General features: G+C 38.9%; 1 protein-coding gene across 2 annotated transcripts in view; it reads right to left on the bottom strand.

Moving 5' to 3' along the window:
* The window catches only part of LOC122789315 (protein FRA10AC1 homolog), a 768378-nt gene that overhangs the window by 134467 nt on the left and 609771 nt on the right, over window positions 1-24140 (bottom strand). Inside the window, exons 9-12 of one of the 2 annotated variants that reach the window (XM_044056665.1) lie at window positions 11897-12010; window positions 6538-6580; window positions 5958-6085; window positions 5436-5483 (exon numbers count right to left, since the gene is read on the bottom strand). In XM_044056665.1, coding sequence (XP_043912600.1) covers window positions 5436-5483; window positions 5958-6085; window positions 6538-6580; window positions 11897-12010 — 333 coding nt within the window. The remainder of the gene's footprint in view (window positions 1-5435; window positions 5484-5957; window positions 6086-6537; window positions 6581-11896; window positions 12011-24140) is intronic. The other variant, XM_044056666.1, reaches the window with a different exon arrangement.

The raw sequence follows: 24140 nt of genomic DNA, 5'->3' as shown, positions 1-24140 counted from the left end.
CAGGGAACTTTAATTGTGATTTAAGGAAAATGTAAATAAAAAGGGAAAGATATAAAATTTAGTAAATGATAAAGTTTGGTAAATTAGATATGTGAAAACAAGTAAATCGACTTATAAAAGGGGCACTTGGTTTTGAAACGGATTATTTTGCATTACCGGAAGGCCTGGGGGAAGTAGATGGTGATATAGTTGAGACATTTTAGACTATTTAGCAAAATGGTCGGAGGTAATGGAAGAAAGAGAGTATATTAAAATAAGAAAGGGAATAAAAAGAATCACTGAAAAAATGTAAGAATTAAATTGGAGTATGGGAAGTATTGCAGTTACAGAAATATCATATAACCACAAAAGACTTCTATAAAAAAATGGTCTGAGTGACAGACTGCATTTAAAAAGAAGTATAAAAAGTGTTTTTTTTTTTCAATGGTAGAATAATGTAATAAAGGAAGAAAAGGTAACGTAGGGGAAAATATACAGAAATGTATTAGAAAATTTAGAGAGTAATATCGAGAAAAACAAAGGCATTACTGTTTAGGCAGAGATATTACTTACAAGCGAGAATACAGTATGTGTCTGCATATTTGAGTAAAATAGTAAAGCACAATATTAGCATAATGAGGGAAATGAAAAATGTAAAATGAAAGGTAAAAGAACACATTGCAAATTATGAGTATTGTAGTATAGCATGTGGAAAATATGTATACGAGTAAGAAGAAGGAAAATGAGAGAGAATGGAAAGTAAAAATATTTCCAGAATAACTTAAGGAATAATATGAAAAAGAATTTGATGAAATACTTAGGAGAGTAAACGTTGATTCAGTATCAGGCCCAGATGGCACAGGTCATGAAATGTAGAAGAAATTAATGGACTGACAAAAATAGTTTGTAAATGTACTGAATGAATAGTTGAAGGAAGGGTCTGTTTATGAGGACTTACTTAGTGGGATATAAAAATGTATATGGAAGAAAGATGAGAAGAATGAAATAAAAAAAATGGAGACCCAACCCACTAAATAACGCAGATTATAATTTTTTATGAGAACAATCCAGAAGAGAATGGAAGGAAGGAGGGATGAGGCATATTACGGAATAAAGTATATAAGATATAAAAGGGAATAGATGTAAGGAAAAAAGCATATAAGGTATAAAAGGGAAGGTATGTCAAGAATTGTTATTGGTTGTGGGAGAAATTGTGGATGAAATTATAAGTAAATGGAGGATGTGAAATTTATGGTAGGTGATATTAGAAAGGCATCAGATAGAGTCAGAACTGATGTTTTGTGGGGTGTTATAGAGAAATATGGAATTGGTAGCAAAATTAGTATAGTGTGTATGTCAGCATATTAAAAGACTGGCGTAAAACAACAAATAGCAAAAAACTGGTGAAAAACAGAAAACAACGCCACACGACCTTGCTCCAGCAAAACAATCAAGTAGATCCCAAAGTGCTAAACGCTAATTTTATTTATAAACGTTTTCGCCTTGCTACAAACGCTTGGCTTCATCAGAGTTCAAACAAAACATAATGAATAAAACAAGCTTAAATACTAAAATACTTTATGACATCACTTCCTTTTAGTATTTAAGCTTGTTTTATTCATTATGTTTTGTTTGAACTCTGATGAAGCCAAGCGTTTGTAGCAAGGCGAAAACGTTTATAAATAAAATTAGCGTTTAGCACTTTGGGATCTACTTGATTGTTTTGCTGGAGCAAGGTCGTGTGGCGTTGTTTTCTGTTTTTCACCAGCATATTAAAAGAATAAGAGTGAGAGTGTTAGTGAATCGGCGGCTGAGTAAAGAAATATGCATGAAGAGTGGTATAAGACAAGGGTGCTCCATGAGTGGAATGCTGTTTGTATTGGCAATGAATGCGACAGTGAGTGGAGTAACTTATAAAATGAAAGATGCTAGATATGTGATGTAAAACGAGGTGGTGATTCCAGTAGTTTTGACATACACAGATGATGTAGTTGTAGTTGCTAAAGACAAAACATGGATGAGTAAAGTGTTGATTTTTCTGAATGAATGTTTAAAGGAAGTGGTAATGACCTTGAATAAAGATAAGAATAAGGGTTTAGGGGGATGTGGTGAAAATTGTGGGGGGGGGTGTACTTTCAATGAAGAAAGCATCTTTACTAGAGATAAAACTTGGGAAAAATTAGACAGTTATGACGTAATGGGATGGTCTCATAAAAAATGAAAGCAATACGTCTTCTGTGGAGGATGTATAGATTATCATTCAGGAAAAAGGTTTATCTGATGCAAGCCACTCTGTCCTGTAAACCAAGCTGCAGAACAACTTCACTCGGTTATGTATCTGGTCCACTTCTATAGAGCTTCTAACTAACCCAAACAAAATTAATGCTGTGATCTTCAGCTTAGCCAAGAAATTACCCACTAACCTTACTCATCCTCTTAACAGACCTTAACAGAAACATGATACCTAATATCACAGAGGAACCCAGACCCTATGATTTCCGTTACCACATTATTAGATATTATAACTAATAAAGTCCTTGCTCAAAGGGCCACTGCAAAACTATTTTAATATCCAGAATGGAATATGACTTTTCTTTTTCCATTATGCATTCGGCCAACACCACTCAAAAAATACAGACAGCTGACAATAAAATTTGCAGATTCATAAAGTCCCAAATGGCTTTCAGTGACCCAAAGGGTTACTTTTCTTCTAAATACTCTAATTTACAAGGTTCTAAAGCACAATCACTGCCCTCCTCTAACGGGGAACTACTTCTACTACACAACCATCATGAACTTAGAAGTACATAGGATAACAATTTCTCTCTGTGACATCCTCCATTTAAAATTGCTGCAGGTGAGAGCCTTCTCTTGAATGAGACCTGTCACCTCCAATCACATGTCTACCGACATTAAAAACCTCAAAAAAAATTAAAAATAGCACCTCTTTACAGAATGTACCTGCAATTGCTACTATAATGGTAAGGTAACTTACCACCCCATATCATTAGAAAACATAATTCATTTAAGAAACTTTAAACAGCCTCATAATGTGTCATTTTATACCTGCATAAGTCATACATACATAGCAGTACGTGTCAATGCATGTTATGTATGACTGCACTGTTTGACTTTGGCTTTTCCCGGTTAGGAGTCGCCACAGCGGAACTCCGGTCCGTTCATGACTGGCAGTGTTTTTTATGGTGCTGAGTTGCCAGCCTGATGCCCACCCTTCAACGAAGGCACGCACATTCACACTTGCATCTACCTGCATGTCTTTAACATCACTTGACTGTGGGGAGGACATGCAGACTCCACACAGAAGGCGCTCCAGCCGAGAATCAAATAGGAGAACCTCTTGCTGTGAGGCGACAATGCTAACCACTGCACCACCGTGGCTTACATTGCACTATATTTTATGTATATCTTAATTTGTAATTTTTGTTACTCTCTCAATGCACTCTGCTAAGATCTTCTTAAAGTTACCCAAACTGCACTGAATGTTATCATTATGCATTGCATTTTACCATTTACTCAGTCTGTGTAAGGGATTGTTGATTAGTAAAATCCTAATATAACTTCTGTTCAAAGATTAAAGGATACATCCTAATGTATACTCTGCTCTTTGATTATGGGTCATGGCTAAAAAGGGTCAATAGACCATCCCACTTGCCCAGTAAACAAATAATAATAAATGCACTACATACATCTGACAAAATGCACACTCATACAGAGTGATTAGAGAGCACTAAGAAAGAAATGGAAAAAAAAGATAAAGCCATACATCAGTTGTAAAATCAAATATTTCAGTTTTTTTTATTATTATTTAGTGGTTTGCAGTAATAAATTCCTAACTGAAACCTAGGAGAGCTATTTTAGAACAGCAGACTGTCCCCGAGGAGTCAGCTAGATGGAATAGGGAATCAGTGGTAAATACTACTTCACCAACTTTGGGATACAGGTACAGGGCTTTCTAGCTTGGACTACAGCTCATGGTAGAGACCAAGTGTTCAAGCCCAGGGGTCTACATTAGAACAGCGAATATTTAACAGTTCGAATCACTAAAAGTCGTCCTTTAGTGATCGAACTGTTAAAACATAGAATATTCAGAAAAAAAAATAAAAATAACAAAAAAAAAAAACTAAATGGTGTAGGCAGGGGGGCAATCTCCCCTGCACCCCCCACACCCCCCGCTACTTAAATATACCAACTCCGAGACCGCACTACATTGAAGTAAATGGAAATCTCCCCTTAGATTTCCGTTTACTTGTTCCATGTTCGGCAGTTTCGCTATTCTCGTGTCGACAATGTCAGATTTGACATTCTCGGCTTTCGAGAATCTAATATAGACCCCAAGCCCAGCACAGAAATGTACAAATAAGAGCACTGACAGATCATCTACAGTGGTCTAAAAGTGTGTAGAAGCACATACTCACAGGAATCAGTGAGTTTGCTTGGATCATCAGAGCCTGAGTCACAGATGCTCAGGTTCAGATTTGCTCACAAATGCTCAGGTTCAGATTTGCTTATGTTACTCACAAGATAGCAAGGTTTGACTGATCCAAGGTTGGTGAACTTCTCAGAAAGAATGAAACAAGCATTACATTACCTGTCACTATGGCTATTTTCCTGTGGTACAGCAACATCATTGTGAGAATAATAAAGTAAGGACTTTTCTTGTGACTGAGTTCCTGTTAAACACGCTTCAGTACATCGTGTACTCACATTTTAAATGGACAATACTGAGCACCAGTTATGGGAAATGACTGACAGTATGCCAAACGAAAAAAAAATCTTGATACCTCCAGGGAGCTTGGCACACCTCAGCCTGACACTTAACAACAGATAATGTGGCTACAGCCAGCTGGAAGGAAACAAAGGAGTGGTTTTGCTGGCTGAACAGGAAGGGACAAAAAGATTTAAAAAATATCACTAGTTTGTTTAGCCCTAACAGGATTATTAACACCTCTACTATAAATATCTTAAATGATGCGTTACCTGAATTGAGTGAAATGAAACAACCTTACTAAGAAAGTCATGAATATATACATTAACTCAGTCTGTGTACAAGTCAGCAATGCTGTTGCTTCTGTAACCCTTGTGTGGTTCTCTCAGTCTCTTAAGCGGACCACAGAAACCTTCCCTTGCCACATGGCCCTTGCTTTATATCTCTATCTACATATAAATATATATGTATACTTAAATATGTATGCATATATATTTATATTATAAGACTTGCCTAAATTAGAAAGACAATGTTTCAGACAGTAAACAGGCTTTAAATAAGGCACATAAAAATTTGCAGAGGCAGACTGCTGGGTTGCTCTTGCATGCATGCACTACTAACACCCATGACGTCCTACATGAGATGGAGCTACATAATTTAGAATGAATACACACTATACTTCACACCAGTGAGTAGTGCTCTAAAGGGACCTAACCTATGAATAGATTACCTTTGCCAGCTTCACTTAACTTATGTGACTGATCTGGAGATGACTGACCTGTAGGAAAACAAAACAAAACAAAAAAAAAATGTGCTTTAGTTTACAGAGAACACATTCTGTTTACTGTGTCATTTTATTACTGTAGCCATGTATAATTTAATCTGGAAGAATACAATATTTTTTACAGCTGATACTCAAACCACAATCCTATTTTGCAATGTAATATAGGATTAATATAGGATAGAATGCAAGATAAAATCAATCAAGCTAAGCTGTCTAAAACAATACGCTTTTCATTGTGACAAATTTACGCAGACCTAAAAAAAATGTACCAGCTGCAACGCAGAACACATTTTGCAGTTATTACTAAATATGTGCTAATGTGTACAAACTTAATTTAAATGATAACATTTCAAAATAACTGCTTTATCAGAGATTTGTTTACCGACAATAGGATTTTGCTGAGCACTGAAAACAAACCTATCCTTACAAAGTATGAAGCAAACCTCGGCCAAAGTACAATTTTCTCACCTTTGCTTGTCCTTGTCCTACTTCTAGAATGATGCTTTTCCATGTAGGAGGACTTTGATTTCTTTGATGGTGGTTGCTCCAGGCTCAGCTGTTCTCTGTACTTCTTATCAGGTTTTACTTCTTTTCTCCTAGAAAGAAAAACACAAATGATAATCTTGTTATAAACAGTACTCTCAAAATACTGTAGACGTGAAAAGCTATTCTAGTTAATAAATGAAGACACAGTTTAAGTTAGAACTACATGATCTGAGCCTGTGAATGAAAACTAGCAAGTATTTAGTTGGATTTTTTTATCCTAAATGCTGTTAGGAATGGCATTTCTGAATGCGTTTCCTTAATTAATCATAGCCTGGAAATATAAGTTTATGGGTTACTGCCTATGTTGCTTTTTAATATATATTATGATCAGAAACTCCTCAAATATTTAAATATAATATTAGAAAATATTTCACTATTTATCCTAATTACAGTTGTTTCAAACTGAAACTACATTCCACCACACTTTTATCAAAGCTACATTTTTTTGCTTAGTATCAAAGCAGTATTTAAGAAAAAAAGAATACTCAAAGTCTGTAATTACCTGTGACTGTAATTCAGTTTGTATGAACACTCGGGACATAACCCTGAAATATAATGAACGGTATTAGAAATATGCTTAAAAATAATGCATACATATTATTTAAACAATTATAACAAAAATGAGAAATGCAATATCCACATAGTCCAAGTACTCTATGATGATTTCTAAAACATGCCATCTCTACAGCTTAGACAAAAAAATGCAAGTCTTGTAGCAGTCAGGCATTCTCAGGAAGCAGGGGTAAAATATGATGTTATGTTGATACTATTGCACAAATACCCAGCTCTGTATGATAGCAGTAATACTGTCTCATGAGCATTGTGGAGAGCTTCATGAGGAATTATTCTGTGTCAGGAGTTACCCATGACTGAATCAGGAGGTTAGAAGTGTGCAACTCTTGGGTGTCAAATGCATATTGAGCACCCCTACCTCTTTTTGCCCATTCATATCTCCTGACCCCCCCCTCCCACACAAGTAGCATAGAACACCAAAAAAATGGAGGTGCCTGTAGCTGGAGTTCACTACCATCCAGCTTCTGCACACTCAAAATTCAAGCCAGAGTGCATGTATGGGGTCTTGTGTGCATCAGTCTTTGAAGTGCAGAAAATCCTGGGCCATTCCCCAAGGTGGTGGTGTGGTGGCAGACTCTGCTAAACCCTCGCTCCATACACTATAAATATGGTACCTAACTGGCTCTGCAGATTCTCCTGTGGTACTTAAAAGCTTCTATCAAACCCTCCTAACCCTAATTTTTCTGCCCTCCTTCGAAATCTATCTATCAGTACACGGTGCAGAAAAGTACACACTTCTTCAGAAGGTGGCTTGCCAACTTTTTATAACAAGGTAAACAAACATCTTTCTTGCTACTAGCAATGCCTGTTACCATAAATCCCACTGTTCCGCCAGTCCCACTTGCTGATTTTTACAAACCATACTTATGGAGAGGTCACCTGATGTAAAACCTGCAGTTCTCTACCCTCTTTTTTTTTCTACTGCCCCATTTGTGTACTGTCTACCTGGGCTACTGCTTTCAAGCTATGTCTTGTCTTATTTTTGCATTGACTTTAAGCTGCCACATTTCAGACCATTCCTCTAACCTTACCAATACTTTTCTCATGTTTTCCACATCATCTTGTGCATTAACCCTGTTGCCAAACTTTGAGCCATCAGCAAAACAGTAATGTTTTTTCTCAAAGTCTCCTGAAAAGTTTCCTACAAACACAGTAAAAAAGGATCCACCTGCTTACTTATCCTTGTCATACTCCAGCGATTGGCAGGCTTTCTTGTGGGTGAAGTTCATAAACTACACCCTTCTGTGTTCTATTGTCTAGGAATGTTTTACCCATGCTGCTGCCTCAGGATCCACTCTAAGGGAGCAATGTTGACGTGCAACAGCTGAAACAAGCACTCCTACATGGGCTAACACTGATACTTGTCAATGGACTGCCAGAACTTTCAGGATGCTGTCCAAGCCTAATGCCACCACTTACTTACAGAATGGATGGAAACTCTTACGTCAGATCTTGACAAGTGATGGTCACAACAGGTACAGAATGTTTTTCTACCAGTCAAAAAATACAAACTGAAAACAGATGCTTTCTCTCAGTTACAGCATAATTTTGTCACATCCGCATCAAAAACATGTTGCTGCCTTGCATGTACCAGCCAGATTATGTCACCATATACAGGTGTAGCACATCAATATAAAACCAATCTATACCTGCCTACTATAACTTCTACAATTCAAATAGACAACTTTAGTTCTCCAACAAAGCCTTAATCGAAAAGATCATATGCAAAAACAACTCCGGGGAATCACTACTCTCCCATGAAATAGCAAAAATATGGAACAACCTTCTACCTCTTCGCCAACCATCTATGCAACTGTAACTGACACCCTGAAGTCTTCTCCACTTACTATTTCTACACCCCATCTGTCCTGGACAACACAAACAACACCATCTAACTATACCAATCCATGTGTGAGCAATAACCTATATATGTATGTATGTGTGTGTGTGTGTGTGTGTGTGTGTATATATATATATATATATATATATATATATATATATATATATATAAATATATATAAATAAGTGTGTGTGTGTGTGTGGGTGTACATACATATATATATATATATATATATATATATATATATATATATATAGCATACATGTATGTATGTGCATGTGTGTGTATGCATATATATGTATGTATACTCTTACATGTATATTTGCTTGAATGTATATATGGAAAACAAACATTTATATACTCTTATTCAATTGTGAAATATCTTGCAATGCTCTACCAGGTTCTTATCTACTCTCACTGTATATATTGTACACCAAAAGGCGGAATATCCTCTTATTGTATACTAACGGCTGTAAAGTCTACAATCTGTATCCTACTACTCTGTAATACCTCTTTTGTACATTTTTCTTCTCTCTGTAAACTTATGGAGTTTTTCTCCCCAGGACTGTGCTGAAAACGGACACTTGTCCAGTCGGCTTATCCTGACAAACAAATGTTAAATAAAATAAAATAAAATATTCACCTTTTAAAAGGTGCTGTGTCAAACATTTCCGTAGACCACGCCTACCTCACTCACATCAAATACCCTGATTACACAGGCAGCATTTTGTTTTTAATTTGTCTACTGCCTTTGGTCATGATACACAGGCTTCCATTTAATCTGATTTTTTTTCCTACAGCAGCGATCCAGGCTTCCATTTAATCTGAAATTCTTTCCTACAGCAGTGATCTTGTCTTATTTTTGCATTGATTTTAAGCTATCACATATCAGACCATTCCTCTAACCTTACCAATTTTCTCAATTCTTCTAATCAAGTTCAATATTACATCGGCACAGCCTCTTTGTTGTTCTCACTCAGCAAGCCTATAAATATCCTTACAGGTAAAGTGAAACTGAAATGGGAGACAGGTTCCAGCCTCTGCCTTGTTTTCATTCATATAATGGGCAGTCACATCAGTTCTCTCCCAGCCATCAAGTGCTGGGATGTCCTTAAAAGTTTAGTTAACAGTACTGACAGATCTTCTCAGTTACCTAATAACTGTACAAAGTGACTTGTCAGACTCCATTGCCTTTAGTATCTTTAGTTTTCTGAGATCTTTGAATTTACAATTCTTAATGAAACTCCAAGTGTCAATTCTCTAATCATGGATACCACCATTACTGGTTTTGGCAAACAACTTTTGTTTTTTTTTCTTGAATGTTTAGTGGCAGTATCAATGCTGCAGCCATGCTATTTAACCATTTTTTTCTGTCCAGCTTCCCATTGTTTTTAGCTTCCTTATGCATCTGCAAACAATGTTATCTACCTTTCTTAAGGAATGTTCTTTCCCTCTACTCATGCCTTTGTTTTCCTAAGTTTCTGATCTAGACCTTTGTTTTCCATAATATATTTCCAATCTTCCTCCTAATTCATCCTCTACATTTTAAACATCACTTTTATCTCTTACTCTTTCAGGTAATCACATTTAACAACTTCAGTGTGTTTTTTCCTTCTGCCAGTTAGCGTATTAGGTTAATACATGAATTTGCTGTTACTGCGATGGCAGTTTTTACATAAGCTCAGTAATTTTTTTACCCAGACTTCATTTCTTTTAGTTACAACTCTTATTATCCACAGTTTTATTTTGTCAATGTCTGACCTCTTGAAGGAATCTGCTATGAAACAAAACATCTCCCCTACTCAAGACACAAAACATGACAAATGTTGTTTGTAAAGTCTTAAATATCCTGGGTAAAACACTAAAAAATAACTGTTTCTGTAGGAGGTCTGCACCCTCACTAATAACTAGCACTTCCCCACAACACTGCCGCTGCAGTCACACAAATTTGGAGCAAAAGAAAAATGTGTAAAAAAAAACATGAAACTCATCTTTTATTTTTTTCCTTAGAGCCCAATGAACTCAAAACAAAGGAAAACGCCCATGTTAAAACATGAACCAATATGCTAACACACTGACAACCTGCAAGTGTAATTTTAACTAACTGCAGCATTTTAAGTTTCAATAACACAGCATTCATTCAAGGGGGGGTGCTTCCATCCTGAAGTCTACAATCAATTTTATTTGGCTCAGACCTGTATTCAAACAGATGGTGAATGACAATGTTTGGTTATCCCTCATTTCCAGATGGCTACTCACAACCAGATCTTAGTTCGTCTTCCCATAAGAGAATACAAAATCTAAGACTTTTCTTTCTCAGTACAAACCCACCCCCTGTAAGGTACCAAGAAAGGTCTTGCTCCTTGATATGGATTTAGTGAAGGTGTTCCTCTGTTATCTAGCATTATTACAGACCACCATCTCTCTCTTGCCCCCCCCCATTCTGAAGACACGTTATCATGTTCTTACCATTTTCCATCTCTAACAGGATGGATTAGGTATAAACCCTCTAAGAGTTAGCCCTGCCATTTCCAGTTACCAGTGTACAGAGATTATTCTCACTTACATGATCCTTATGTTTTCCAACTTTCCTTTTTTGTCTACCCTACTCTTTCTTCATTTGTTTGCCATGGTACATGTGTATCTCGGTCATGGTCCTCTGAGTACGTTTCAGGTATGACACTGTATCAAGACACTGCCTTTCCCTCAATGCCACTAGTTCAGACAATTTTTGCTCAGGCTACGTTTCCAATCTTCTGCTGACCTGTTCCTTTTGCCTTAACCATGAGCATATTTTCTTTGTCTTTCTTTTGCACAGCTTCACACAGTGACTAGACTTCAGGACTGAAACAAACACTATATACTGAAGCAGTGAGGCAGAGGTCTTATCACAGAGTCACTATGCTGCCCCACTGAAGTCATAGCAACCTATGTACCAACTATTCAACCATTTGCTGTACTCAAGATGCCAAGTACACTTTGCCCACAGCATGTCAGCACGAGCATATATGCATGTCCTCATGCATGTTATGTATGTTTTATTTGCCCAAGATACACCCTCCCCATATTCTTTCGATATGACTGCTGCTGCTGCTCTGACCCCTTCCCAGTAATGTAATTCATTCCTGCAATTAAAAGCACATCAAAATTCCTACCATATAGAGTTGTTTCCATGACTCTGTGGATTTACTCAGTTCAGAATACATTTTAGTTCTATGTTCTTGCCCATTCCTGTTTTCATTCCTTTTTTTTTTTGTTTAATAATCACTGAATTCGATCTCATCCTCATAAAATATGACACTTTTTCATCTAGAGACTGCTACCACATTAGTCATGAAAGTTTTTGAAAAACAGACTGAACTTATAACATCAGAAACAGTGGTTTTAAATTAAAGCATAAACAAGCATACGATGTATCTGAAATAGTGTGATGAGATCCATGACTTACTTAGCTTCACTAAAGCATTCCGCTTTTCACCATGCTCAACATAGGCAAAATTTACTTCCCAGCTCTTCAGTCCTTCTTTTTCTTCACAGCGCTTATTTCCACAAAAGAACTGGCCTACAGGTTGGAAGTTATAACATTCACAAAAAAGAAAAACAAATGTATATGTTCAATTACAGTCCCTGTATTTATCTATTAGTTTCAGAAATTAGCAAAAAAAACTTTTCAGAAGTGCAAACATATTCTTATAAATTTAATTAAAGAAATCTGACTTTACATAATTTTACTAAGACAGCAAATGCCTAATTTTCAAGTGGCCCTTATGTTTGTTTCCTCACAAAAATATATTTAAATAACACTCAAAAGTGAAGCCTCATTTAGTTACCAGCATTAGTAAGTATACAGCTTTTGTTTTTAGATTTCATTCCCAAAACTACTGCGCTCAAACTTGAGAACACTTGCTTGGTCTAAAGCCACTAATTTCCTTTCAGAAAAATGACAGTTTCATAAAGACAAACTTAATAACACACTCCCACATACCATAAAACATATCTAACTGCAATAGGAATATAAAACTGCCACCTGAAATTTACAGAGAACACTACAAGAAAAGCAGGAAAAATTGTGTATCTTATAAAAAGTACAGTTTTGTACCTACCATAAATGTAGATGTTCGAGTGTATACCCTGCTGCAGTCATCACACTTGGGTTATCCTGTCGTCAGGTAGTCCCGCAGTTGACCTGAATTCCAAAGTCTTGGTCCGGCGTCAGTTGCTGTCGCTTCTTCCCTGACGTCAGCACGCCAGGGGTATATAGGAGGCATCCAACGCCATTTTCTTCAGTTTTTCTTGCCCTAGATGTCAGGTGCCCCCCCAAAATGGTGGTCAGTAGATAGTACCAATAATAAAAGTTTAGCACAAACAAAACATCCCTCCAACTATAAGCAAACACACCACAAGGTAGTATCAGATTTTAAGGCATTGAAAGGTTTTAGTTAGGTCAGAGGGGATGGAGGGAGGGTAACCTGGACTGCAGCAGGGTATACACTCGAACATCTACATTTATGGTAGGTACAAAACTGTACTATGTTCATCATGTTACCCTGCTGCAGTTATCACACTTGGGTAGAATCCCAAAGCTAAGGATGGGAGGTGGAGTCAAACAGGGTTAGAGGAGGCTAGAAGGCCCTGCAAAACTGCAGTGGCGAAGCCAGCTCTAGTCTTAGAGTAAAGTGGTAAGTGATAGTGTTTGGTGAAGGTGTGTACTGAACTCCAAGTTGCAGCTTCCAAAATATCCTTGGTTGGCACCCCCCTGAGGAAGGCTGTAGATGTAGCTGCTGCCCTGGTAGAGTGGGGCCTTATGCTAGCAGGAACTGGTTTTCCATGGTGGGTGTAGCAAAAACAAATGCAATGTCCTATCCATTTGGAAATGGTCTGTTTTGAGATAGCCTTTCCTTGTGAAGCTGTAGCATAGGATACAAAGAGCTGGTCAGATTTTCTGAAAACCTTAGTTTTATCCAAGTAGTAACGTAGTTGCCTGTGAATGTCCAAGGAGTGCAGGAGTCTTTCTCCTTTGTTCTGTGGATTTGGAAAGAGGGTGGGTAAATGGATGGTTTGATTTAGAGCCACACTGGATACCACAGTTCATAGAGAAACTCTATCTTGATGAAAAATGAGGAAAGGCTCTACTGCCATTAGTGCCTGAAGCTCTGAGACTCTTCTGGCTGAAGTTATTGCTAGCAGCAGGGCAGTTTTCCATGATATAAACTTTAAGTCAGCTGAGAAAGCTGGTTCAAAAGGAGGTAGCGTAAGTTTTTCCAGAACAAAATTGAGGTCCCAGGTTGGTGTAGGTGCTCTCCTGGGGGACCTAATGTTTTTGGCCCCTCTGAGAAACTGCCTTAGAAGCGGATGTGAAAATAAGGGAGGATCCGTGTTGTAGTGAGCTGAAATAGCTGAGGCATGGATTTCAATAGATGAAAAAGAAAGTCCTTTGTGTAACATCTCAGTTAAATACTGTAGAATCTGAGGTATGTCTGGCTGAAGGGTATTTTGGCCGTTAGCTTGGTTCCAGGCACAAAACCTTTTCCATTTGTCTGAGTAGGCCTTCCTGGTGCTGGGCCTCCTGGCTTCCAGAATAACATCCATAACAGCTTGAGAAAGGGGAGCTGGCTGGTTGCTTAGGTGATTTGCCATGCAGCCAAATTTAAGGTTTTGAGCTGGCTGTGTAGAATCTGACTGTCCTGCTGTGTGAGCAGATGAGTAATTTGTGGTAAAATCCATGGTGGGCCCTGGGTCAAATTCCTTAATAGTGGGTACCAGTGCTGGCGTGGCCAGTCTGGGGCAATGAGTATCATTCTGGGTCTCTCCATCATGACTTTCAGCAGCACCTTTGTGAGAAGGGGCAATGGAGGGAAGGCATATACTATCAGGTTTTTCCAACTGAATGAGAGTGTGTCCACTTTCCAAGCTTGATGGTGAAATGTCCTTGTACAAAATTTTGTTAGCTGATAGTTTTGGGGGCTGGCAAACAGGTCTAAGTCTGGGTGCCCCCATTTTTGAGTTATCATTGCAAATACTTGTGGATCCAGTTTCCACTCGTGGGGATCCATGATGTTTCTGCTTAGATCGTCTGCCAATGTGTTCTTTTTTTCTGGAAGGAATTGAGCTTGTAGTTGAACTTGGTAAGCCAGTGCTGTGTTCCACAAGGTCATTGCTTGCCTGCATACAGGGTAGGAGTGTGTACCCCCTTGTTTGTTTATGTACCACATTACAGTGGTGTTGTCCGTCCTTATTGTAAGCTGTCCTGGATGTAAGAGGTCCTTGAAGGCTGTCAGGGCATTCTGTACAGCTAGCATTTCTTTTTGATTGATGTGCATATTCCTTTGATCCGCAGTCCATATGCCTTGAACGCACCGTCCTGCCATGTGTGCCCCCCAGGCATAGTCCGATGCATCTGTTGTCACAGTTTGCCTGGCTGGGAGTAAGGTGAAAGGCTGACCCTTGTTGAGGTGACATGCCTGTGACCACCATAGAAACTCTTGTTGAAGGCAGGGAATGAGAGATATCATTGTGTCCAAGCTGTGGCTGTGTTGAGTCCATACGCTTTTTAGGTACCATTGTAATTTCCTCATATGCAGTTCTGCAAATGGTATTAGTAGTATGCAAGATGCCATGAAGCCCAAGGTCTGCAGAATTTTTCTTGCAGGGAGTTGGGTCTTTGTTGCCATTGTTTTGAAGTATTGAGTCAGTTGTAGTTGTTTGTCTGGCATCAGATAAGCCATCTGGGCCGTTGTATTCAAGCTGGCACCCCAGAATGTCATATTTTGTGAGGGTACTAGTTTTTATTTATTTTCGTTTACTGTGTACCCTAGGCAACTTAGAAGGTGTTTTACAAAAGCCAGATGTTGTAAGAGAATGTCCTTGCTTTCTGCTTGGATGAGGCAGTCGTCCAGGTATGGGTATATTTGAATTCCTCTTTGTCTGCAGTATGCAATTACAGGTGCCAGGCATTTTGTGAAGACCCTGGGCGCAGTGGATAAGCCAAAGGGCAGTGCAGAGAATTGGTAATGGGTTGAACCTGCAATGAAATGGAGGTATCTTCTCCAATTTTGTCTGATAGGGACATGCAGGTATGCCTCCTTGAGGTCCAATGTTACTAGCCATGCTTTCTTGCCCAACATGGGAAGAAGCTGCTGTAGTGTTAGCATCTTGAATTTGGGTACTTGTAAGAAGGTGTTTAGAATTGAAAGGTCCAGAATGGGTCTCCAAGCATTGTCCTTTCTGGGGACTAGAAAGAGCCTTGAGTAAAATCCTTGGCCTTGATCCTGTGTAGGTACCAGTTGAATGGCTCTCATGTCCATGAGAGCTGTAATTTGTTTTTGTGCCTCTGCCCATTGATTTTGTGGCAGGTTTGGCATTCCTTTTATCGTTGGCAAGGTGTGGAAATGGAATCTGTATCCTTGTGAAATAATGTCTAGGACCCATTTGTCCTTTGTGATGATGCGCCAGTTGTCTGAAAAAAGTGCTAATTTTCCTCCCAAGGGAGCTGCCAAGAGAGTTTTGCTTGGCGATTTGAGGTTTAAGTCATTGTGCTTGCCTTCTATTAGTTTGGGACCTGTCTTCTCCTCCCTTCTGTGTTGCAGTGCCCCATTGTCGAGGTTTGTAATGGGTTTGTGCTTGTCCTCTGCCCCTTGGGCGTCTGTATTTACCCCTCTGTGGTCTATCAGTAGCTGGAAAGGACCAGTTTTTTGTTGGCCAATTTCTGCTGAAGCGTGGGGGCTGAACCTGTAAGAAATCTTTGACCGTCTGCATAGATTTTGCCTTATCCTCCATTTTCTTTAAGACTTCTTCTGCTTTAACCCCAAATAGGACATCCAGCTGTAAGGGTGCATCTAGTAACTTTGCTTTAACATGATCAGGCAGAGTTTGTTCCTTTAACCAAGCATGCCTACGTATAACAGACCTAGTAACAGCTGCTCTACAGGAACCTTCCAAGGAATCAAATCCACATTGTAAAGTATGTTTGCCCACCTGTTCAGCTGCATGCAACAGAGCCTGCATTTCCTTCAATTCAGACTGTTGAGGGGGTGTGCTCATCTTTTGTTTTATTTGAGACATTAGGAATTGCTGGCATTTAAGCATGTGAAATTGACAATTTAGTGCTCTCATAGCTAGAGTGGCTGAGGTGGAAACCTTCTTCCCCCACCTATCTAGTGCTCTGGAGTCCCTTTTAGAGGGTACAGGATTTTTAGCCATGGAAGCCTTAGCCCCTTTGAGACCCTGGGAGATAGTCTCTGGGTCAGCAACAGGGCTTTTATAAAGGAATTTGTGTGAGTCAGGCACTCTATAGTATCTATCTGGTTTGGCTGGAGCAGGAGGCAGAGAATCTAGATTTAGACTAGATTCTAAGTAAACATCATCCACAATGTCTAAAACTGGGGGGATAGCAAGTGGTCTGTGCTGGGGGAGTAAAAGAAACTCTCTGAGCCGTTTCCTTGAGTCGGAGTAGTCTTGACCTTCCCAGTGGAAATGTTCCCTCATGGTATGTAAGGTTTCCCCAAAGGAATAGTCTTCAGGGGGAGAAGCTGAGGGAATGGAATCCTCAGCATCAGAATCTTTATAAGGGGGAAAGGAGTAATCTTGTTCCTCAGAGGAGCCTGAGGAAATAGACACTTGATCAGAGGAGGCATAATCCTCCTCTCGTCTAGGCCTTTTGTCGGGTGGGGGTTGGGAACCCCTGATTAAAGAAATCAAATCTTCAGCCATTTTGAGCATCTGTTTCTTAGGCATGGGGCCTTGAACTGGAGACTGAAGTGCAGTCTTTCTTGGTTTTAGAGGAGTCTTAAGCTTAGCATAAGATTTTATGGTGAGAGTAGTCGGTCTGAAGACACCTTCAGAAACCGAAGGTGTTTCTGCAGCACTGGCTTCTCCTACTGCAGTGTCGTCGGTAGGGCCTAAAGAAAATGGCTGCGTCGGCCTAGAACTCTCCACCAGAGAATCCGAAGCGGTCTGGGGTTCCAATTCTGTGGTAGCCAGGGACTGCGTAGGCACCTCACTGAAAACCGGAGAACCGGCGACTGGCCCAGCCGAGGCCTCGGAGTCTGGCTTGGATCTAGGCTGCCTGTCCTTATCTTTGCATTTTTTGTGCACGCCGGTAGTCATTTGCTCCGATGGCATAGTGTTATTAAATTTCCTACCCAAGTAGTGTCGTGCGAAATCAAAGTGTCGCTTTATAGTTCACTTATTGAACCTAGCACAAAACCGAAAACCAGTGACGTCGTGGTCAGGGCCTAGGCAAGGTATACAATAAGAATGAAAATCCTTACGAGGTATTTGCTTCCCACAAGAAATACAATTGTTAACTTTTTCTGACATCGGTCTGAGGCAAGAAAAGTTTCCCCAACGGGGTACTTAGCTTTATTGAAGACTTCGGATCTGAAATTCGACTTCGAAAATCTCAGGAGTCGGCTGACTGGCACTTGTGAACTGCTTCTGTTTTGGGCAACGCGCGGCAAGAAAGACTGAAGAAAATGGCATCGGATGCCTTCTATATACCCCTGGCGCGCTGACATCAGGGAAGAAGCGACAGCAACTGACGCCGGACCAAGACTTTGGAATTCAGGCCGACTGCAGGATCGCCTGACGACAGGATAACCCAAGTGTGATGACTGCAGCAGGGTAACACGATGAACATCAAATCTAAGCACAACAAAAACACAACACACAAAAAAAAAAAAAAAAAACTAAACGGTCATAGAACCATAACAGTAAAAGCAAAAAAAAGATAACAGTATTTAGCTGCTCTCATACACACAATAACTGAGTTGTTCAACTAGACCTATTTACTTGTTCCACTATCTTCCCTTCTATCTCAGTTTCTTCTAATTTCCCAAGTTTGCTGCCATTATTTCTGTCTTATCTGTGCTTGGTTTCATCCCATTTGCCTTCCATTTTGTATTCTATTCCTCTATACTTTGCTGGAGTTCTTGCTCAGAGTCTGTCTGTAATGCCACATCATCTGCATACAGCAACTTTGCTGATCTGTGCCCTTCAGCCTGTTTGCTAATGTCGTCCATCACCAGTATGAACAGCAGTGAGCTCAGAGCTGAACCCTGGTGTACACCCACTCCCACTGAAAACCCCTCCGTGAGGCCGAACATTGTTCATATGTGAGTCATTGGGTCCTTGTACATAGCCTGCACTAATTCTACCAATGTTTCTGGGACTTCACACCACTGCAGTACTGTCCAGATCAGCTTTCTTGGGACCTTGTCATATGCTTTTTCCAAGTCTAGGAATGCCCAGTTGGACTCTTTCCTCTGTCGCTTCTACAACTATCTGTGTCACTACAAACATTGGGCCAGTTGTGCTGCATCCTGATCTGAATCTGAACTGCTCACATCCCATCTTACATTCTACTACTCTGTGTATCCGTTTATCAATCACCCTCTCTAAAACTTTCATGGAATGTGATAGGAGTTTGATTCCTCTGTACTGTCAACAGTTGTGGATGTCCCTTTTGTTCTTGTACACTAACATGAGTATGCTTATTCTCCAGTAATCTGGGATACACCTTTCTCTCCACACTGTTATGATTACCTCAGGAGCCATTTCTCCCCTATCTCATTCAGCATCTTTATCATATCTGCTGTGACCTCATCGGAGCCTGCTGCTTCCCCTAACTTCATTTTTTTAGTGCCATTCTTACTTCTCCTAGGGTAAGCTGGTTTTCTTCTCTCATAGTAGGCTGTTTCTGGGGCAGTACAGCTTCTGCTGGGTTTTCTTCATTCAGAAGCTGCTGGAAATACTCTTTCTATCTGCCTTTGATGTCCTGTGGACTGGTGAACGGGCTGGCACCCCCTATAAAGGGTGTCTGACTGTTCTACATATTTACTCGTATTGATAGCTAACAGGTTATAGCTTATGTGTGGTATTACACTAGTGCCTAATTGATATGAACTTTATATAAATCTTCTCCCTGGCTATGCATAAATATCAGTACATGAATGTATCTGCGATGTAAAAAGCATATGCTATTTGCCATGCTTAGATGGGGCAATAAGTACTGAAAAATATGTAATGATCAGTCATATTATATCCTTAAGTAATACACTGTAGGAACTATAACTGCAGCTAGTCAGGATAATCTGGCTGAACCTGAGCAAATACCCTGTATCCTTTCTATGACAGGATGCTTTCAACTTTCTAGTGACACATCAATTGTAAGTCTGCTCAGAGAGAGAAATGAGGGCTCTGTATGCTAGGTTAAGATAAAATGCAGCATTCTATGACAGTGAATCAAACAGGGTTAAATGAGGAAAGAGATAACTAACTTCTACAGTAGAGAGTCGATTATGTGAACTAATTGGGACCTAGGGTAGTTCTGATAATCAAACTGTTCGGATAAAAACTCATATCATTGAAGCGGATAAAAAACTTAAAAATGTTACTTTTTCTGCACACAGGAATACAGTTTTCAACCATTCAGTAATTCCAGTTGGCAATAAAGAATATTTTTTCACACATGAGCTGGCTACAAGCTCAAAAAACATGCTCAAGGAAATACGTATAATGTTTACATACTCAGACTTTATGATTTTTCCTACCCGAAAACTTTGGAAGGGTGGTTCAGATAATCGACTCTCTACTGCATTTCAATTTGTTCCATCTAAATGCTGTCAAAACAGAGACATTATAAGAGGTTGTCAGTAACATGTGTCATAAGTCCTAGTTGCCATGGTAGTAATCCCTATAAAACAGCAAAGGGGAGTTCCCACCACGGGAATCAGTGAGCCTCCATTAAGGGAGTCTTGGACCAATGCCTGTTGCATAAAGACCTATGCAGAGATGTCTAGGGAGAGTGGAAAAATATGCAACTGTATGGGCTGTCTGGTTCTTGATGGTATACTGAATTTACTTAATCATTAAGTACGAGCAAGATATTATTCTATCTATAATCAACTATAATCAAAATATGTAGAAAATAATTCACAGAATGTTAATACAGTACAAAGAAACATTAGACATTAGGTATAATGTAGACAGAGATAGGTCCACTGACAATAGTCTTGCATACAAAAACAGTACAAATGTTACAGGTTGTAAACTAACACAAGCTAAGCCTATGATGGGAGGGATACCACAAATGTGCAAATCCATCCATCCACAGCCCCTTTTTCCCATTTTTATACATGGGGTCGGGGTGTCACTTCAACAGTCACAATCATCTAGAGCCAAGGTTTACACCGCAGGGTGGCTAGCCCTGTCGCAGTAGTTCTTCCACACCACACAATCACATGCCTATGGCCAATTAAGAGTATCCAATCCACCTATTGCATGTCTTTGGAATGTGGGAGGAAATTGGAACACTCGGAAGAAACCCACGCAAACACAGGGAGGACATGCTAACTCTGCAAAGAAGGCACCCCAATGGAGAATCGAACCACAGAACCTCTTGTTGTGGGGCTACAACACTACCTGCTATGCCAGTGTGAATCTTTGTTGAAGAGAGACTGTGTGTGTGAAGCTAGTGAAAATTAATATGAAGTGGGGAATGTAATCACAGCAGGAAGGCAGCATTGCCTCAGGCCACATAAAGTGAGACTAGGGAGGTTTATTACATAAACCTAGATATACAGCGACTATGCTGACATCAAGTAAATAATATGTTTTGGCCTCATGAAACATCATTAGTTTACTGCTGTTACTGAAACTAATTCAATTAAGGAAAAAGGGCAAAATAATAAACTCAGGAGTTTAAAAGCACTTTCGACTAACTACCAGTAAGTAGGCGAGGCTATCAGATCAGTTTAGAACAATAAAATGGCATTAAGTGCATTCATATGGTAAACTCCACGGACTATACACACATACATAAATACATACATACATATATGTGTGTATACACACACACACATAAACACAGATATTACATATTATACATCCTTGAGCAACAATTGTAACCATAAGGAAAATCCCCTGTTGATTATGTTTCAAAATAACACTTATCCAACTATTAATAAGTCAAAATTTGCAATCTTCAAATTTAACCTCATTTTCTTTAGAAAGGTTACCTGTGTGCCTTTCAAAAAAAGATTTCAGTGTCTCCATCTATTTAAGATAAAACTTTGGACTTGAGCCTATGGTGTTACTTTAATTACGATTACCTTTTAATATTTTCCAATTGTCCACCAATATTGACTTAAAAGCAAAACCATCATGACTAATAAGTAACAGAAATGATGCACTAATATCACTATCTGTGTGTTTATGTGCATCACTGGGTACAAAACCTGATTTTATTATAGCAGGGAATTTGTTATACCTATTACTAGACACTTATTTAATGATTACATCAATTTTGTCACCTGGATAATTTTGCTAAAAATAAATTCTTTAGCACTTTACATTCACTTCTGAACTTATCATCCTCACTAATAATCCCATAGATCCTAACAGTTTGACCACAAATGATGTTAAACTTCACAAAGCTAAGTGAAGTCTAAATAATTATTGGTGAATGTTTCTTTTCTAAAAAATGTTAGAGTGAAAACATTTGTGATATATATCTAGGGTTAAAACTAAATCTAAAAAATGTACATCGCCCTTACTACAAATGGTAAGATTAAGAAAAATCTATACTTCAATTAATACTTCAAAAAAGATGTCAAGCTTTTCATGAGTTCCATTCCAATGAAAAATAAATCCTCAATAAAACAGATTTATAGTGACACTGTCTGAAATGACTTCTTTCTAACACCAACTTAAAACGAGGCTGGCATATGCCTGTGCCATATGGGCACCCATAGCCACACCCTGAAGTTGGTGAAATACAACACTATCAAACATGAAAAAAATGTAAAACTAGTTCTAATAATAAACACACAAAATTAATTTTAACATTTTCAAATTTAGCATATTTACCTAAATATGGCCTAATGAATTCAATGTCTACTTGATGGACTACACTGGTGTACAGCGATTCCATATCCAATGTGACCAAAGACTTCTCATTACCTATAAATTTGTATTTAAACGACTCATTTAAAAAAGCCAAGACTCACAAATAAAATATTCTGTGTCCTAAACCAAGAGATTCAAAACCCCATCTAGATACATAAACAAGAATTCAGTTTTACTCGTTTTATCAGAAACAATTGGTCTAAAAGGGGGATCACTCTCATTCTTGTGTAACTTGGGTATCCCAAACATTTTACCAATTGTTGGATCTTCTATAAGAAAAAAATGTATTCCTCCATAGTAATACATTTTGGCTGCAATAAATCCAATAACTGATAATCTATAAGTCTAAATTGTCTTAACAGACCAGTTTTAGAGATAGCTCTATAATGTTATATTAGAAAGATGTTCTTTCATTTTTGAAACATATTTACCTTGGTCATTTACCACTAACCTATTGCTTTTGTCAGCATTCATAATATGCAACTCACTATTGTTATTTAGATCTTGTAATGCTTTAAATTCCATTTGTGCTATAATGAACCACATATTACTGGATTTTCACAAGCACTTAAAAATGTTTGCAAAGTTGGTACCAAATGCGAGCTGAAGTACTTTTCTTTCCCACTAAACAATATTCCCTTATATTAACCAATTTAGCTTCATGCAAAACATATTTTAAATTTAATTTCCATGCAAAAATCTAATATCTATCAATGTACCAGATTTGCTCACTGAGCAGGAATAAATGTAAGTCTTTTATTTAATATATTAAAGTGGGGCGGTGTCAGTTCAAAATCACTGAGGTTATAAACAGAACATGTGATATTTTATCTCTCTCATCCCCTTCCTAGAATTTCTGCTCTACTGTGCATATATGGAAAAGCAGAACTGTGGAGCAAAACTGGACTGACACTGGCTTGAAGGTTTACTTGGGGGATAGTGGTGTTAATGCAGTGGGTTTGCTGTGACATTTGTGGGGCGTGCCGACCTGACATCTGGCAATAGTTTTTGCACCTCTTAGCCATTGCAGCCCTGTTTATGGGAGAGGGAGTTAAAGCCCCACTGTTCACCAAGACGTGTGTGTGTGTGTGTGTGTGTGTGTGTGTGTGTGTGTGTGTGTGTGTGTATGTGTGTGTGTGTGTGTATGTGTGTCTGCTAATGAAATGTAATGAACAGCAAGATTTGCAGCCATGAACTGACCAATGCTGAGAAAGTGATGAGTAGCAGGTGTCAAACACTGGGTTTGGAGACAAGTGTAGTGACACTGAACAAACAGATTTGCCCACATTAACCATCTATTGTTGTGTGTGTGTGGTGTAAAAGAACTATGGAGCAAATTTGTACTGACACCTGCTTGCTGCCCTGCTGAGGAGGACACTGCAGTGGACTAGCTCCACTGGGTAGGGATGGGAGTCCTGAGCTTAAACATCAGCCATTTTTGTGTGCCAAAGCCTTTACATCAGTGTTTTGCAGAGAGGTGGGATAAGCCTCAAAGCAGACTGGTACGTTGTGTCGGTGTAAGTGGCTGCACATTTTTAAGGAGTGGAGGTGCGCCTTTGTAAGCATGGTGTGAATGTTACGCATTGTGAAATGGGGAGATTAAGAGTAAAACTGAGCTCAATGTGGTCCCTACCATTTTTATCATTGCTTGAATAAGACATATAATTGTTCTCTGTCAGTACATTATTTAAGTGCCCTGTGCGGAGTATGGTATCACTCTTACAGCTGCTGGTACTGTTTCAATGCATGCGTGTTATGAATATGTACAGGCTTGCATGATTTGGGAA

The sequence above is a fragment of the Protopterus annectens genome, chromosome 14.part0 (genome assembly GCF_019279795.1).
Source record: "Protopterus annectens isolate FY-2018-M chromosome 14.part0, PAN1.0, whole genome shotgun sequence".
NCBI lineage: Eukaryota > Metazoa > Chordata > Ceratodontiformes > Protopteridae > Protopterus > Protopterus annectens.
This window is presented reverse-complemented; position numbering and strand designations above follow the sequence as displayed.